The sequence below is a fragment of the Bombina bombina genome, chromosome 1, assembly GCF_027579735.1.
Source record: "Bombina bombina isolate aBomBom1 chromosome 1, aBomBom1.pri, whole genome shotgun sequence".
NCBI lineage: Eukaryota > Metazoa > Chordata > Amphibia > Anura > Bombinatoridae > Bombina > Bombina bombina.
In genome coordinates this window covers 1,497,983,925-1,497,998,069 of record NC_069499.1, presented here as the reverse complement: position 1 = coordinate 1,497,998,069, position 14,145 = coordinate 1,497,983,925, and the positions used below count along the sequence as shown (strand labels likewise).

Genomic DNA, 14,145 nt, shown 5'->3' with positions numbered 1-14,145 from the left:
TTTATCTAGGTAGTTATTAAATAGTTAATAACTATTTACTAACTAGTCTACCTAGTTAAAATAAATACAAACTTACCTGTGAAATAAAAATAAAACCTAAGCTAGCTACAATATAACTATTAGTTATATTGTAGCTAGCTTAGGTTTTATTTTACAGGTAAGTTTGTATTTATTTTCAAAAAGGAGTTATTTAGGTAATAATTGTAAGGTTTATTTAGCTTTATTTTAATTATATTTAAGTTAGGGGGTGTTAGGGTTAGGGTTACGTTAGGGTTATGCTTAGGGTAAGGTTTAGGGGTTAATATATTTATTTAGTGTTAGTGATGTTGGAGGCTAGAGGTTTAGGGGTTAATAACTTTAGTATAGTTGGGGCGGCAGATTAGTGGTTAATAACTGTAATGTAGCTGGCGGCGATGTTAAGTGCGGCAGATTAGGGGTTAATAACATTATGTAGGTTGCGGCGATGTCGGGGGCGGCAGATTAGGGGTGTTTAGACTCGGGGTTTATGTTAGGGTGTTAGGTTTAAATGTAACTTTTTCTTTCCCCATAGATATCAATGGGGCTGCGTTTTGTTTCCGCGATCGCAGGTGTTAAACTTTTTTTTTGCCGGCTCTCCCCATTAATGTCTATGGGGAAATCGTGCACGTCGAAGCAGCGCTTGATTTTGGTGTGGTATGGAGCTCAACGCAACCATTTCGCCCGCACAAGCCTGCTTTTTAAAAACTTGTAATAGCAGCGCTATAGGGAGGTGAAATAACGCCGCTTTTGTGGCAGTTGTTAATTTGCCTATAGCGCTCAAAACTCGTAATCTAGCTGTTTATTAGGTATATTGCATTGTGGGGAGTTGGCGGCTTAGGGGTTAATAGTTTAATTAGATATTATGCGATGTGGGGGTTGGCGGATTAGGGGTTAATAGATTTTATTTAGTTATTGCGGTGAGGGGATGAAGGTTTGCAGGTAGAAATTGCACATGCTTTAGGTGTTAGTTAGAACTTCCAGGGAGTTACGGAGCAAGGCTTGCTGCGCCTGCCTATGTGTGGTGAGGTGAAAAAGAAGTAAAATGTCTCCATTTTCGGCATGTAAGTCCTTGCGCTGAATATATGATACCGAATTGCAACGCGGTTCTATGTTAGTTTAAAAATTAGCGGGCGACAGCTGAAACATATGTGCCGCATTGATATGCAGCGCCGTATATGTGATAGCAATACCGGACTAAAAACTGGCGTCGCCGGCTTTTGCGGGCGATGTCGCATATGTAATCTCGCCCCCAGTGTGAAAGTTTTCCAAATAGATTAACACCTTGCTAGCTGCATTTTTTCCCAATGGTCAAACATTATTACTTAGAGGAGCCAGTCCAGGCTGGTAACTGGAGTACAAGGCTTGCAACTGTCATTTTGTTTGTAAACGTTGCATTGGTTTGCAGTATGTTATCTAATCCTAAAGCCATTTAGAGACAGATATATAGCAGGGTTAGGTATGTGAAATCTGAAATATAAACTTACAATTCCCACAACCCACATTTTTTTGGACTTAAAGGGGCAGAAAGATCAAGACAGAAACGTGCATAAGTGCATTAGCAAAAATGCTTCTAGTAAACGTTATTACTGTCTTTCAGCTGCATATGTATATATGCTGTGAGAGCCTGTGCACCAGTATTTGAACACTTCACCTTCTCAGAGAGGCTTATATGACACCGGCACCACCAGCTCTCTAAACTTGAATACTGTTACAGAGGCCCTCACAGTATATTTGTGTATGTGTTGATGGAGGTACATTGCAGAAAATGCTTCTATTTAAAACTGAAATGCACTCATGTACGTTTTAATTCTGAGCTTTCTATCCTTTTAAATTATAGTATTTGAGCACAAAATTGTTAATACACATAATTAAAGGAATAGTCTAGTCAAAATGTAACTTTCATGATTCAGACAGAGCATGCAATTTTAAGTAGCTTTCTAATTAAAGGGACAGTCTAGGCCAAAATAAACTTTCATGTAATTTTAAACAATTTTCCAATTTACTTTTATCACCAATTTTGCTTTGTTCTCTTGGTATTCTTAGTTGAAAGCTTAACCTAGGAGGTTCATATGCTAATTTCTTAGACCTTGAAGCCCACCTCTTTCAGATTGCATTTTAACAGTTTTTCACCACTAGAGGGTGTTAGTTCACATATTTCATAGAGATAACACTGTGCTCGTGCACGTGAAGTAATCTGGGAGCAGGCACTGATTGGCTAGACTGCAAGTCTGTCAAAAGAACTGAAAAAAGGGGCAGTTTGCAGAGGCTTAGATACAAGATAATCACAGAGGTTAAAAGTATATTATTATAACTGTGTTGGTTATGTAAAACTGGGGAATGGGTAATAACATAATTTATGCTTACCTGATAAATTCCTTTCTTCTGTAGTGTGATCAGTCCACGGGTCATCATTACTTCTGGGATATTACTCCTCCCCAACAGGAAGTGCAAGAGGATTCACCCAGCAGAGCTGCATATAGCTCCTCCCCTCTACGTCACTCCCAGTCATTCGACCAAGGACCAACGAGAAAGGAAAAGCCAAGGGTGAAGTGGTGACTGGAGTATAAATTAAAAAATATTTACCTGCCTTAAAAACAGGGCGGGCCGTGGACTGATCACACTACAGAAGAAAGGAATTTATCAGGTAAGCATAAATTATGTTTTCTTCTGTTAAGTGTGATCAGTCCACGGGTCATCATTACTTCTGGGATACCAATACCAAAGCAAAAGTACACGGATGACGGGAGGGATAGGCAGGCTCTTTATACAGAAGGAACCACTGCCTGAAGAACCTTTCTCCCAAAAATAGCCTCCGATGAAGCAAAAGTGTCAAATTTGTAAAATTTGGAAAAAGTATGAAGCGAAGACCAAGTTGCAGCCTTGCAAATCTGTTCAACAGAGGCCTCATTCTTGAAGGCCCAAGTGGAAGCCACAGCTCTAGTAGAATGAGCTGTAATTCTTTCAGGAGGCTGCTGTCCAGCAGTCTCATAAGCTAAACGAATTATGCTACGAAGCCAAAAAGAAAGAGAGGTGGCGGAAGCTTTTTGACCTCTCCTCTGCCCAGAGTAAATGACAAACAGAGAAGACGTTTGTCGAAATTCCTTAGTTGCCTGTAAGTAAAATTTTAGAGCACGGACTACATCCAGGTTGTGCAGTAGACGTTCCTTCTTTGAAGAAGGATTTGGGCATAAAGAAGGAACAACAATCTCTTGATTGATATTCCTGTTAGTAACTACCTTAGGTAAGAACCCAGGTTTAGTACGCAGGACTACCTTATCCGAATGAAAAATCAAATAAGGAGAATCACAATGTAAAGCTGATAATTCAGAGACTCTTCGAGCCGAGGAAATAGCCATTAAAAATAGAACTTTCCAAGATAACAACTTTATATCAATGGAATGAAGGGGTTCAAACGGAACGCCCTGTAAAACATTAAGAACAAGGTTTAAACTCCATGGTGGAGCAACAGTTTTAAACACAGGCTTAATCCTGGTCAAAGCCTGACAAAAAGCCTGGACGTCAGGAACTTCTGACAGACGTTTGTGTAACAGAATGGACAGAGCTGAGATCTGTCCCTTTAATGAACTAGCAGATAAACCCTTTTCTAAACCTTCTTGTAGAAAAGACAATATCCTAGGAATCCTAACCTTACTCCAAGAGTAACCTTTGGATTCACACCAATATAGGTATTTACGCCATATCTTATGGTAAAACTTTCTGGTAACAGGTTTCCTAGCCTGTATTAAGGTATCAATAACTGACTCAGAAAACCCACGTCTTGATAAAATCAAGCGTTCAATTTCCAAGCAGTCAGCTTCAGAGAAGTTAGATTTTGATGTTTGAAGGGACCCTGTATCAGAAGGTCCTGCTTCAGAGGTAGAGACCAAGGTGGACAGGATGACATGTCCACCAGGTCTGCATACCAAGTCCTGCGTGGCCACGCAGGTGCTATTAGAATCACTGATGCTCTCTCTTGTTTGATTCTGGCAATCAATCGAGGAAGCAACGGGAAGGGTGGAAACACGTAAGCCATCCTGAAGTCCCAAGGTGCTGTCAGAGCATCTATCAGGACTGCTCCTGGATCCCTGGATCTGGACCCGTAACGAGGAAGCTTGGCGTTCTGTCGAGACGCCATGAGATCTATCTCTGGTTTGCCCCAACGTCGCAGTATTTGGGCAAAGACCTCCGGATGAAGTTCCCACTCCCCTGGATGAAAAGTCTGACGACTTAAGAAATCCGCCTCCCAGTTCTCCACTCCCGGGATGTGGATTGCTGACAGGTGGCAAGAGTGAGACTCTGCCCAGAGAATTATCTTTGATACTTCCATCATAGCTAGGGAGCTTCTTGTCCCTCCCTGATGGTTGATGTAAGCAACAGTCGTGATGTTGTCCGACTGAAACCTGATGAACCCCCGAGTTGTCAACTGGGGCCAAGCCAGGAGGGCATTGAGAACTGCTCTCAATTCCAGAATGTTTATTGGCAGGAGACTCTCCTACTGACTCCATTGTCCCTGAGCCTTCAGAGAATTCCAGACGGCACCCCAACCTAGAAGGCTGGCGTCTGTTGTTACAATTGTCCAGTCTGGTCTGCTGAATGGCATCCCCCTGGACAGATGTGGCCGAGAAAGCCACCATAGAAGAGAATTTCTGGTCTCTTGATCCAGATTCAGAGAAGGGGATAAGTCTGAGTAATCCCCATTCCACTGACTTAGCATGCACAGTTGCAGTGGTCTGAGGTGTAAGCGTGCAAAGGGTACTATGTCCATTGCCGCTACCATTAAGCCGATTACCTCCATGCATTGAGCCACTGACGGGTGTTGAATGGAATGTAGGGTGCGGCAAGCACTTTGAAGTCTTGTTAGCCTGTCCTCTGTCAGGTAAATCTTCATTTCTACAGAATCTATAAGAGTCCCCAGGAAGGGAACTCTTGTGAGTGGAACGAGTGAACTTTTCTTTTCGTTCACCTTCCATCCATGTGACCTTAGAAATGCCAGCACTAACTCTGTATGAGACTTGGCAGTTTGAAAGCTTGAAGCTTGTATCAGAATGTCGTCTAGGTATGGAGCTACCGAGATTCCCCGCGGTCTTAGTACCGCCAGAAGAGCACCCAGAACCTTTGTGAAGATTCTTGGAGCTGTAGCCAATCCGAATGGAAGAGCCACAAACTGGTAATGCCTGTCTAGGAAGGCAAACCTTAGGTACCGATAATGATCTTTGTGAATCGGTATGTGAAGGTAAGCATCTTTTAAATCTACAGTGGTCATGTACTGACCCTCTTGGATCATAGGTAAAATTGTCCGAATAGTCTCCATCTTGAACGATGGAACTCTTAGGAATTTGTTTAGGATCTTTAAGTCCAGGATTGGTCTGAAAGTTCCCTCTTTTTTGGGAACCACAAACAGATTTGAGTAAAACCCCTGTCCCTGTTCCGATCGTGGAACTGGATGGATTACTCCCATTAACAAGAGCTCTTGTACGCAGCGTAGAAACGCCTCTTTCTTTGTCTGGATTGTTGACAATCTTGACAGATGAAATCTCTCTCTTGGAGGAGAGTATTTGAAGTCCAGAAGGTATCCCTGAGATATTATCTCTAGCGCCCAGGGATCCTGGACATCTCTTGCCCAAGCCTGGGCGAAGAGAGAAAGTCTGCCCCCCACTAGATCCGATCCCGGATCGGGGGCCCTCAATTCATGCTGTTTTAGGGGCAGCAGCAGGTTTCCTGGCCTGCTTGCCCTTGTTCCAGGACTGGTTAGGTTTCCAGCCTTGTCTGTAGCGAGCAACAGCTCCTTCCTGTTTTGGTGCAGAGGAAGTTGATGCTGCTCCTGCTTTGAAATTACGAAAGGAACGAAAATTAGACTGTCTAGCCTTAACTTTGGCTTTGTCCTGAGGCAGGGCATGGCCTTTACCTCCTGTAATGTCAGCGATAATCTCTTTCAACCCGGGCCCGAATAAGGTCTGCCCTTTGAAAGGTATATTAAGCAATTTAGACTTAGAAGTAACATCAGCTGACCAGGATTTTAGCCACAGCGCCCTGCGTGCCTGAATGGCGAATCCTGAATTCTTCGCCGTAAGTTTAGTAAGATGTACTACGGCCTCCGAAATGAATGAATTAGCTAGTTTAAGGACTCTAAGCCTGTCCGTAATGTCGTCCAGAGTAGCTGAACCAATGTTCTCTTCCAGAGACTCAATCCAGAATGCCACTGCAGCCGTGATCGGCGCAATGCATGCAAGGGGTTGCAATATTAAACCTTGATGAACAAACATTTTCTTAAGGTAACCCTCTAACTTTTTATCCATTGGATCTGAAAAAGCACAGCTATCCTCCACCGGGATAGTGGTACGCTTAGCTAAGGTAGAAACTGCTCCCTCCACCTTAGGGACCGTTTGCCATAAGTCCCTTGTGGTGGCGTCTATTGGAAACATTTTTCTAAATATCGGAGGGGGTGAGAACGGCACACCGGGTCTATCCCACTCCTTAGTAACAATTTCAGTAAGTCTCTTAGGTATAGGAAAAACCTCAGTACTCGTCGGTACCGCAAAATATTTATCCAACCTACACATTTTCTCTGGTATTGCAACTGTGTTACAATCATTCAGAGCCGCTAACACCTCCCCTAGTAATACACGGAGGTTTTCCAGTTTAAATTTAAAATTTGAAATATCTGAATCCAGTCTGTTTGGATCAGAACCGTCACCCACAGAATGAAGTTCTCCGTCCTCATGTTCTGCCACCTGTGACGCAGTGTCTGACATGGCCCTAATATTATCAGCGCACTCTGTTCTCACCCCAGAGTGATCACGCTTACCTCTTAGTTCTGGTAATTTAGCCAAAACCTCAGTCATAACAGTAGCCATATCCTGTAATGTGATTTGTAATGGCCGCCCAGATGTACTCGGCGCTACAATATCACGCACCTCACTCTGAGCGGGAGATGTGGGTACTGACACGTGAGGCGAGTTAGTCGGCATAACTCTCCCCTCGTTGTTTGGTGAAATTTGTTCAATTTGTACAGATTGACTTTTATTTAAAGTAGCATCAATACAGTTAGTACATAAATTTCTATTGGGCTCCACTTTGGCATTGCAACAAATGACACAGGTATCATCCTCTGAATCAGACATGTTTAACACACTAGCAAATAAACTTGCAACTTGGAAATACAATTCAATTAGAATAATATTAAAACGTACTGTGCCTTTAAGAAGCACAGAAGATCTATGACAGTTGAAAATTAATAAATTGAAACAGTTATAGCCTCAATCCTTGTAAACAACACAACTTTAGCAAAGGTTTAATCCCATTAGCAAAGATAACAAATTCTGAAAGCAGGAAACAAATTACAGAATAAACGTTTTTATCTCAGTCAAACTACAATTCTCACAGCTCTGCTGAGAGAAATTACCTCCCTCAAAATAAGTTTTGAAGACCCCTGAGCTCTGTAGAGATGAACCGGATCATGCAGGGAATACAATGAGTTGCTGACTGAAATATTTGATGCGTAGTAAAAGCGCCAAAAAAACGGCCCCTCCCCCTCACACACAGCAGTGAGGGAGAACAGAAACTGTCAGAAAACAGATTAAGCAACTGCCAAGTGGAAAAATAGTGCCCAAACATTTATTCACTCAGTACCTCAGTAAATGAAAACGATTTTACATTCCAGCAAAAACGTTAAACATAATCTCTAGTTATTAAACAGCTTTATGTATTTCTTACAGTGTAATTCTAGTGAAGTACCATTCCCCAGAATACTGAAGTGTAAAGTATACATACATGACATTATATCGGTATGGCAGGATTTTCTCATCAATTCCATTGTCAGAAAATAAAAGCTGCTACATACCTCTATGCAGATTCATCTGCCCGCTGTCCCCTGATCTGAAGTTTACCTCTCCTCAGATGGCCGAGAAACAGCAATATGATCTTAACTACTCCGGCTAAAATCATAGCAAAAACTCTGGTAGATTCTTCTTCAAACTCTGCCAGAGAGGTAATAACACACTCCGGTGCTATTTTAAAATAACAAACTTTTGATTGAAGATATAAAACTAAGTATAATCACCATAGTCCTCTCACACATCCTATCTAGTCGTTGGGTGCAAGAGAATGACTGGGAGTGACGTAGAGGGGAGGAGCTATATGCAGCTCTGCTGGGTGAATCCTCTTGCACTTCCTGTTGGGGAGGAGTAATATCCCAGAAGTAATGATGACCCGTGGACTGATCACACTTAACAGAAGAAAAAGGGATTATCTATCTTTTAAAACAATAAAAATTCTGGTGTAGACTGTCCCTTTAACTCATATTATTAATTTTTCTTCGTTCTCTTGGTATCTTTATTTGAATGTAAGCCGGACGATTTTTGGTTCAGAACCTGGGTAGCCCTTGCTGATTGGTGGTTACATTTAGATACCAATTAAAAAGCAAGAAATAAAGGTACCAAGAGAACGAAGAAAAATTGATAATAGGAATAAATTAGAAAGTTGCATGATCTATCTGAATCATGAAAGTTAATTTTTGACTAGACTATCCCTTTAAATATTTTATTGTACAATCTCAAGGTGTTTTATGTCTATATTTATAACATAACTTGCAATATGTACTAAAACAATTATGTATCACTAAAGCCGGCTTAGTAAAAGTTGGAAAATAATACATAAAGTGAACTACAACTCACAATCAGCAAATATGATGTAAAGAGCTGAACTTACCTGTTTACCTTAGTGACATTAGGATCTGTTGCCCTGTTCAATCCGTAATCCAAAACATCTAGGTTTCCTGGCTGAAAAACACAAATTCTTTGTTTAGTATTTTAAACAAGGTGCATTAGTCAATATTGTAGTAAAAATAAATGTAAATCGGCAAAGAAGATGCAGTAGGTTGTGCTAATTGCTGCCGCGAGCTCGTGGTAGCAATAATCAGCGACTTGTCTGGTTATGTATCGCGTGCCTGTAAATCTTTGAATTTGCCCATTTACGGGCACGTGATAAATTAGTGCTCCACTTGTAATCTAGCCCATAGTGTTTTTTAAATAATGTTTAATCACCATAAAAGAACAACAGATATCAGCTGATGCTTTTAGTAGTGAAATTATCAAACATAAGTCACTTGACAGAAAGTTTAAAACATTTTCTAATATTCGTACATGCAATGCTAGGAATAAACATTGCACCAGTAGTAGAGATGGTTTCATTGCCTGCTTCCTTTGCTATTATTCTGAAATAATAAAACTGCTGAAATCATCAAATAATAGTTTCAAATTGATCATATCAGAGCTTAAGCAATATGATATAAAAGAAACACCATTACTTCTGACTTTTTTTTTTGCCAAGTACACCACTTCCTGTTTCTGCATCCTGCGTTAGTAAATACGTACTGATTATTGCAAACACACGTCACCACATTGAAAAACAGTAATGAAAAGGGAAATCTCATAAAACAATAAATATTGCACAGGGACTCCAAAAATATGCATCAATATAATTTAGCTCATAAAAGCAAAGAGGAAGAAGGTATAAACCAAATCCCTGACGCGTTTCACTTTGAAAGTAGTCATTAATCATAAAGAAAATATATTGCTGCATAAAAGACTAATTTCTTAACCATTCCCTTTCTCTCAATGGGCTTCACTATTTCTAAATATACAGTGCCTACGCTATGCTACGGTTTGGTCTCCAAATGTGTAGGATGGTTACTAAGGCTGCCCCCTGATCACTTTATTGTCACTTTTAATATTTTAAATTGTTTTTTTTTAACTATATTTACATGTATTGATTGTGAAAGCACTGGTTTAGCACACCAGCATTACTTAAAGAGAAAGTCTATCCAAAATTAAACTTTCATGATTCAGATAGAGCATGCAATTGTGAACAACTTTTTAATTCACTTTTATCATCAAATTTGCTTTGTTCTCTTGGTATTCTTAGTTGAATGCTAAACCTAAGTAGGCTCATATGCTAATTTCTAAACCATTGAAGACCACCTGTTGTCTGAATGCATTTGACAGCTTTTCACAGCTAGAGGGTGTTAGTTTATGTGTGCCATATAGATAACATTGTGCTGACGCCTGTGGAGTTACCTAGGAGTAAGCACTGATTGGCTAAAATGCAATTCTGTCAAAAGAACTGATATAAGGGGCAGTCTGCAGAGGCTTCGATATAAGATAATCACAGAGGTAAAAAGTATATAAATATAACTGTGCAAAACTGGGGATGGGTAATAAAGGGATTATCTATCTTTTTAAACAATACAAATTGCGCTAAATCAAAAAGTGGCCTTTTCGGCCAGAAAAATAGCCGAAAAAGGCCTCAGCTGATAGACTCTGATAAACCCTAATATTGGGGGGGGGGGACCACCCTTAATAAAACATTCCACTCTAAGATGTGAGAAAAAAAAATGTTGAATAGTAAAGGAAAAATAAATTAAGAAAAAAGCAACACAAGATACTTCACAAGGGTGATGAGATCTTTATGGAATTATGTAGCCAAAAAAAATATTTGGAACACCCCAGAATGCCCATGTCAACCCATTGTTCATGATTTTGAGGTTTCTGAGACACCCCTTGTTCTGTTGAGCAGATGACCATAAAAAAACAGATATATGAATATGTTATAATTACAGACATTTACAAATACACGCCTAGATTACGAGTTTTGTGTTAGAGGCTGTGTGGTGCTAATGAGCAGTTTATGTTCACCGCTCACTTACAGACAACGCTGGTATTACGGGCTTTTACAAACTCGGCTATGCCGCAAAAAAGTGAGCGAAGAGCAAAATTTTGCTCCACATTTCACCTCAATACCAGCACTGCTTACGTTAGCGGTGAGCAGGTAAAACGTGCTCGTGCATGATTTCCCCATAGGAATCAATGGGGGAGAGCCGGCTGAAAAAAAACCTAACACCTGCAAAAAAGCAGCGTAAAGCTCCTAACGCAGCCCCATTGATTCCTATGGGGAAATAAAAGTTATGTCTACACCTAACAACCTAACATGAACCCCGAGTCTAAACACCCCTTATCTTACACTTATTAACCCCTAATCTGCCGCCCCCGACATCGCCGACACCTGCATTATACTATTAACCCCTAATCTGCCGCTCTGGACACCGCCGCCACCTACATTATACTTATGAACCCCTAATCTGCCGCCCCCAACATCGCCGACACCTACATTTTATTTTTTAACACATAATCTGCCGCCCCCTATGTCGCCGCAACCTACCTACATTTATTAACCCCTAATCTGCCGCCCCCAACGTCGCCGCCACTATAATAAAGTTATTAACCACTAAACCTAAGTCTAACCCTAACACCCCCTAACTTAAATATAATTTAAATAAATCTAAATAAAATTACTACAATTAACTAAATAATTCCTATTTAAAACTAAATACTTACCTATAAAATAAACCATAAACTAGCTACAATATAACTAATAGTTACATTGTAGCCTGCTTAGGGTTTATTTTTATTTTACAGGCAACTTTGTATTTATTTTAACTAGGTACAATAGTTATTAACACTACACTATAATTAAATTAATTTCCTAAGTCAAATACAATTAATTAAAATTAAATAAAATTATTATTAATAAGTACGAAAAAAAAACAAACACTAAATTACAGAAAATAATAAAGAAATTACACGATTTTTAAACTAATTACACCTACTCTAATCCCCCTAACAAAATAAAAAAGCCCCCCAAAATAAAAAAAGCCCTACCCTACACTAAATTACAAATAGCCCTTAAAAGGGCCTTTTACGGGGCATTGCCCCCAAAGTAATCAGCTCTTTTACCTGTAAAAAAAAAGTACAAATACCCCCCCAACATCAAAACCCACCACCCAAACAACCAACCCTACTCTAAAACCCACCGATGCCCCCTTAAAAAAACCTAACACTAACCCCTTGAAGATCACCCTACCGTGAGAAGTCTTCACCCAACCGGGCAGAAGTCCTCAACGAATCCGGCAGAAGTGGTCCTCCAGACGGGCAGAAGTCTTCATCCAACCGGGAAGATGTGGTCCTCCAGACGGGCAGAAGTCTTCATCCAGGCGGCATCTTCTATCTTCATCCATCCGGCGCGGGGCGGGTCCATATTTTGTTAGGGGGATTAGAATAGGTGTAATTAGTTTAAAAATCGTGTAAATTCTTTATTATTTTCTGTAATTTAGTGGGGGGTTTTCGTACATTAGATAATTTTCGTACTTTAGATAATTTTATTGAATTGTAATTAATTGTATTTAATTTAGGTAATTAATTTAATTATAGTGTAGTGTTAGGTGTAATTGTAACTTAGGTTAGGTTTTATTTTACAGGTAAATTTGTCTTTATTTTAACTAGGTAGTTAGTAAATAGTTAATAACTATTTAGTAACTATTCTACCTAGTTAAAATAAATACAAATTTGCCTGTAAAATAAAAATAAACCCTAAGCTAGCTACAATGTAACTATTAGTTATATTGTAGCTAGCTTATGGTTTATTTTATAGGCAAGTATTTAGTTTTAAATAGGAATTATTTAGTTAATTGTAGTAATTTTATTTAGATTTATTTAAATTATATTTAAGTTAGGGGGTGTTAGGGTTAGGGTTAGACTTAGGTTTAGGGGTTAATAACTTTATTATAGTGGCGACGACGTTGGGGGCGGCAGATTAGGGGTTAATAAATGTAGGTAGGTGTCAGCGATGTTAGGGACGGCAGATTAGGGGTTAATAATATTTAACTAGTGTTTGCGATGCGGGAGTGCGGCGGTTTAGGGGTTAATATGTTTATTATAGTGGCGGCGATGTCCGGTTCGGCAGATTAGGGGTTAAAAAATTTATTTCAGTGTTTGCGATGTGGGGGGGGCCTCGGTTTAGGGGTTAATAGGTAGTTTATGGGTGTTAGTGTACTTTTTAGCACTTTAGTTAAGAGTTTTATGCTACGGCGCTGTAGTGTAAAACTCTTAACTACTGACTTTAAAATGCGGTACCAGGCTTGACAGGAGAGGGTTTACCGGTCACTTTTTGTCAGACTCGTAATACCGGCGCTATGCAAGTCCCATTGAAAATATAGGATACGCAATTGACTCGTAATACCAGCGGGCGTTAAAAAGCAGCGTTAGGACCTCTTAACGCTGCTTTTTAAGGCTAACGCACAACTCGTAATCTAGGCCACAGTTTTTATGTGTCTCAAAATTGTTGTGGTTGCAATTATTGTTTTTCTGCGTTGCTAGCAGTTTGTGTTCCGTTTACAAGGTATCATGTATTGTGCACCTTATGCAACTATAGATGATTGTGTAGAAACGTCCGCTAACAAAACACTGAAAAAGATAAATGAAGCGACGCTCAATGAATTTCAAACATAATCTTGACTTTACCATGAGGACCCTCAGGAAATTCATGAGAGTCTATAGGCCCCATTTCTCATAAGATGGGCAGATAAGGTTCCAAGCTAGAGAACTTTTGTCTCTCTGTCTCAGTGGTGAGTGGACAGTGGATGCTGTTTATCCACTGCCCACATTTATTATTGCACAAGGAAATCTAGTGCAGTGCTGCCCCCTGCTATCAGGGCCTGTTAATCACCCTGAATGACCGCTGCTACCTAGTTGAACTTTGACTAGAAGTACACTGGATAAATAAAGTTTTAAAAAAAAGAAATAAAAGGTCAAATCCATTTAAAATTATGAATATAAATATTGCAATGATTTCACCCACTGCACAGTGCTTTTCTATTACAACAATAAAACAGACTGTTTTATATCCCTTTAATAAACAGAGCTCTATAATTCTAGGCCAATGTGTAGATACCATTGGGGTTTTTTTGTACACAGAAACTATATTATATGATTGTATTACTTTGTTGAACCAAAAATGCACATCAAAAAGACTGTGGGCTAGATTACAAGTGGCGTGCTATAAAGTGCTTTCTCTCGAGCAATTACACTGCCAGAAGTAAAGATTTTGGGTCACGCGGGTTAGCGTGCACATTACAAGTTGAAAACCCAACGTGTGTTAACTAAAGGACTTCAGATATTGCAACCATGCTAACTTATTCTCCCCATAGACTTCAACGGAGAGCGCAAAAAAAGACAAACCAGGCACCATATTAAACCCAAATAATTATACCAGACAAGAGTTATTAATATTTCACAT

The 14,145-nt window shown here is 39.8% G+C and overlaps 1 protein-coding gene across 1 annotated transcript in view; it reads right to left on the bottom strand.

Moving 5' to 3' along the window:
- The window catches only part of RGS9 (regulator of G protein signaling 9), a 474,238-nt gene that overhangs the window by 236,926 nt on the left and 223,167 nt on the right, over nucleotides 1–14,145 (bottom strand). The window contains 1 exon segment of the mRNA XM_053707768.1: nucleotides 8,721–8,795. Within this exon segment, the coding sequence (XP_053563743.1) occupies nucleotides 8,721–8,795 (75 nt within the window).